This window comes from Larimichthys crocea, unplaced genomic scaffold (assembly GCF_000972845.2).
Source record: "Larimichthys crocea isolate SSNF unplaced genomic scaffold, L_crocea_2.0 scaffold51005, whole genome shotgun sequence".
NCBI classification, from domain to species: domain Eukaryota; kingdom Metazoa; phylum Chordata; class Actinopteri; family Sciaenidae; genus Larimichthys; species Larimichthys crocea.
In genome coordinates, this window is record NW_020856648.1 from 1 (window position 1) to 4823 (window position 4823).

The 4823-nt window shown below is 49.6% G+C and overlaps 1 protein-coding gene across 1 annotated transcript; it reads right to left on the reverse strand.

Annotated features, from left to right (window-relative positions):
- Positions 1 to 8: 8 nt before the first annotated feature.
- Positions 9 to 547, reverse strand: LOC113745178 (HEAT repeat-containing protein 1-like). Its single transcript, XM_027276664.1, has 2 exons — positions 360 to 547; positions 9 to 282 (listed from the first exon to the last, which is right to left on the reverse strand). The coding sequence occupies exons 1-2, from the start codon at positions 499 to 501 to the stop codon at positions 20 to 22; spliced, it is 405 nt and encodes a 134-aa protein (XP_027132465.1). The 5' UTR covers positions 502 to 547; the 3' UTR covers positions 9 to 19.
- Between the last annotated feature and the right edge of the window lie 4276 nt (positions 548 to 4823).

The following is a 4823-nucleotide window of genomic DNA, read 5'->3' on the forward strand; positions in this document are numbered from 1 at the left end:
ACAACACAAGACCTGAGAACTACAAACTCCAGGTCACCTGTGTACAGCCTCCAACGGGTACGTACCGGTGAAGCAGCCACTCGATGCACTTGTGCGCTGGTTTGAGGAGGAAGTACGGGCAGAGGCGGGTGAGGAAGAGCGAGACGCCGGCGTCCAGCTTGTCGTTGACCTCTCTGGATTGGACACTGCGCTCCAGCGTCAGCGACGCGGCGCTGAACAAAGTGTCCTGAAACTCCAGGAACGCAGGTTCAATTCCCAGCAGCTCCTCCAGCCCGGTGCAGCCTGAAGGTGAGACCAGAGGGAGTAAAGACAGCGTCAGCTGTGTGGGTGGAGCGTGTGGGTGGAGGTGGGTCACTCACCGAGGGCGTAGAAGGTGCTGCGGTCCATGGTCGCAGCATCTTTGGGGTCGAACAGCAGCGAGGCGACTTCTCTGCGGGTCAGCAGGTTGGGGTCGCTCTGAGGGAGCGCGAGCCTCTTCAGCTGGTGAGCCAGGGACGTCATGATGGAGGCTACACACACACAGAGTAACACACACACACACACACACACACACACACACAGAGTAACACACACAGAGTAACACACACACACACAGAGTAACACACACAGAGTAACACACAGAGTAACACAGGACAGATGAATCCGTCCAGTTGTCGAGGACAGATGTGTCATGTCCAGCTGCGAGGACAGATGTATCTGTCCCTAGCTGTCGCGGGGACAGCTTTATCATGTCAGGTTGTAGAGGACAGATGTGTCATTGCAGTTGTCAGCGGGAACATGATGTGTATGTAGCTGTAGAGGGACAGATTGTATCATTTCAGTTTTAGGTAGAGGAAGCAGATGTATCTATGTTCAGTTGGCAGAGGACAGATGTTGTAATGTCCAGTGTAGTGTAGAGGACCCGATTGTGTATGTCCAGTTGTTAGCGGGACAGAATGTATCATGTCCAGTTGTAGGAGGACTGATGTTTGTCCAGTGTAAGGACAGAGCGTGTCGTCCCGTTGTCGAGGACAGATGTGTCATGTCCCAGTGTAGAGGACTATGTATTCATGTCCAGTTGTAGAGGACAGATGTTCATGTCCAGCTGTCGCGGACAGATGTGTCATGCCAGTGTAGAGGACAGATGTTTCCTGTCCCGTTTAGAGGACAGATGTATCATGTCCAGTTTGTATGAGGCCAGATGTGTCATGTCCGTGTTAGAGGACAAGATGTATCAGTCCAGCTGTTAGAGGGACAGATGTGTCATTTCCCGTTGTCGAGGACATATTGTGTCATGTCCAGTTGTAGAGGACAGCTTTGTGTCATGTCAGTTGAGAGGAAGATGGTCATTGTCCAGTTGTAGAGGACAGATTGATCATGTCCGTTGTAGAGGGACAGATGTATCATGTCCAGGCTGTAGAGGACAGATTGTGTCATTTATGTCCAGTTGTAGGAGGCACAGATGTTCATGTCAAGCTGTAGAGGACCGATGTGTCATGTCCAGCTGTAGAGGAAAGATGTGTATGTCAGTTGTAGAGGAAGATGTGTCATGTCCCCAGTTGTGTATCGAGGACGATGTGTCATGTCCGTTGTAGGGCACAGATTGTGTCATGTTCCAGCTGTAGAGGACAGATGTGTTCCTGTTCAGCGTAACGTCCGATGTATCCTGTCCCGTGTTAGAGGGCCAGTGTATCGGTCCACTGTAGCGGACAGTATGGCCTTGTCCAGTGTCGAGGACAGATGTGTCATGTCCACTGTAGAGGACAGATTGTATCCTGTCAGTTGTAGAGGACCGATGTGTTCCTGTCCAGCGTAGAGGCCAGATGTTCTCCTGTTCCAGCGTGCGGGACAGATGTGTCAGTCCATGTTGTCGAGGACAGATGTGTCATGTCCAGTTGTAGAGGGACAGATGTGTATGTCCAGCTGTTGAGGAAAGATTTTCATGTGTCAGTTGTAGCGGACAGCTGTTGTCATGTCAGTTGTAGAGGACAGATGTTCGTCCTGATCGCTGTAGCAGCGACAGCTGTGTCATGTCCCAGTGTTAGAGGACAATGTGTGTCCAGTCCAGGTTGTAGAGGACGATGTTGTCCTGTCAGCTGTAGAGGACCGCATGTGTCATGGTCCAGTTGTAGAGGAAGATGTTGTCATGGTCCAAGCTTGTAGAGGACAGCTGTGTCATGTCCAGCTGTAGAGGGGGACGATGTTGTCATGTCCAGTGTTAGAGGACCGATGTGTCATGTCCAGCTGTAGAGGACAGGAGTGTCCTGTCCAGTGTAGAGGGACCAATGTGTCATGTCCAGCTGTAGAGGGACCAGGATGTGTCATGTCCAGTTGTAGCAGGGAGCTTGGTCATGTCAAGCTGTAGAGGACAGACGTGTCAATGTCCAGCCTGTAGAGGACAGGCAGTTATGTCCAGCTGTAGAGGACCAGACGTGTCATGCCAGTGTAGAGGAGACGTGTCATGTTCCAGCCTGTATGAGGAACAGATGTGTCATGTGCAGTGTAGGGGAAGATGTTGTCAGTCCAGCTGTAGAGGACAAGATGTCGTCATGTGCAGTTGTAGAGGAAAGATGTGTCGTGTCGTGTTCCATCTGTAGGGGACAGATTGTTTGTCCTGTCCCAGCTGTTTGAGACAGATGTTGTCGCTGTCAGCTTGTAGAGGACAGGACGTTGTCATGTCCCAGTTGTAGAGGACAGACGTGTCATGTCCAGCGTAGAGGACAGATGTGGTCATGTGCAGTTGTAGAGGACAGATGTGTCGTGTCGTGTACAGCTGTAGATGAAGATTGTGTCGTGTCCAGCTGTAGTGTGGGACAGATGTGTCGTGTCAGTGTAGCGGACAGATGTTATTCCAGCCTTTTTCAATGGTTTTTGTTAATGAACTGCAGTGTATTTGTACACTTATACACAGTTACGCTGCTGTGTGTTTGGTGTTACTGTGTGTGTGTGTGTGTGTGTGTGTGTTACTATGGTGTGTGTGTGTTGGGTTTAATCTGTGTGTGTGTGTGTCGAGAACTACAACACGAGAAACTACAACAACGAGAACTACAACACGAGACTATACAACAGAGAACTAACAACAGAACCCTTAGACGTACACACGATACCAGAACTACAAAACCAAAAAAAAAAAAACGGACCTGAGAACACAACACGGACACTGAGAACTACAACACGAAAACTACAACGCGAAACTACACATGAGACCCCGAGAAACTACAAGCACGAGACCTGAGAACTGACAAACACATACCTGAGAACTACAGACACGGAAAACGAGACTACACAAAGCACGAGGACACGAGAACAACAACACGAGAACTACAAAACTAGACACGAGAAACTGACAACATGAACCCCGGAATAACTAACACGATACCTGAGAACTACAACACGAACCTGAGAACTACAACACGAGACACTAGAACGGACAACACGAACAACGAGAACTACAAACAACGAGAACTACAAACACTAGTACACAGAACTACAACTCGAGACCCGAGAACTGACAAACACGAGACCTGAGAGACTACAAACACGAGACCTGAGACTACAAACACGATAAAACACAAAAACGATAAACTACAACACGAACACGAAAAACTACAACACGAGACCTGAGAACTACAACACGAGCCTGAGAACTACAACACGGAACTACAACCGAGAACTACAACAACGAGACGTGAGAAATACAACACGAGAAATACACGACAACACGAAACTACAACACAAGACCAGCCTGAGAACTACAACACGAGACCTGAGAACACCAACACGAAACACAACACGAGACAAACGAAAACTACAACACGGACCGGAAACTACAACCGAGAACGACAACACGAGAACTACAACAGCGAGACCTGAAATACAACACGAGAACACAACACAGAACTACAACACGAGAACTACAAACATGAGACCTGAGACTAAACAACATGAGACCTGAAAACTACACATGAGAACTACACACGAGACCGAGAACGACAAAACACTAGAACCTGAGAACTACAACACAAACTTGACAAACACGAGAACCGAGAACTACAAACAACCACAAGAACCGGAGAACTACAAACTCCAGGTCACCGGGGACCCTCCAACTGGTACGTAACCCGGGAGACCCACTCGATCACTTGTGCGCTGGTTTGAGGAGAAGTAACAGGGGCAACGGGTGAGAAAGCGAGACCCGGCCGTCCAGCTTGTCCGTTGACCTCTCTGGATGGACAACTGCGCTCCAGCGTCAGCGACGCGTCGCTGGAACAAAGTGTCCAGAAAACTCCAGGACGCAGTTCAATTCCCATCGAGCTCTCCAGCCCGGTGGCAGCCTGAATGTTGAGACCAGAGGGGAGTAAAGACAGAAGCGTCACTGTGTGTGTGGAAGCGGTGGGTGGAGGGGGTCCCTCAACGAGGGCGGAGAAGGCGGCGGATCCATGGTCCAGCATCTTTGGGGTCGAACAGCACGAGCGACTTCTCTGCGGGTCAGCAGGTTGGGTCGCTCTGAAGGGGCAAGGCGAAGCCTCTTCATCTGGTGAGCCAGGGACGTCATGAATGGAGGCTACACACACAACAGGTAACACACACAACACAACACACAACACACACAACACGAAAAACACAACACACGAGTGACACACACACACACACACACAACACAACACAGAAATAAAAAAAACACACGACACACACCCACACACACACAGAATAACACACACACAGAACACACACACAGAGTAACACACACACACACCACACACACACACGAGGTAACCACACACACAAACACATCACACACACACAGAGTAAACACCACACACACCACACCAACACAGAGTAAC

Excerpts from the sequence above, each read along its gene's own strand:
- LOC113745178 (XM_027276664.1), bottom strand. The coding sequence starts at position 501 with ATGACGTCCCTGGCTCACCAGCTGAAGAGGCTCGCGCTCCCTCAGAGC. Across the intron at positions 283-359 it reads CAGCACCTTCTACGCCCTCG|GCTGCACCGGGCTGGAGGAG; the intron begins GTGAGTGACCCA and ends TCTCACCTTCAG.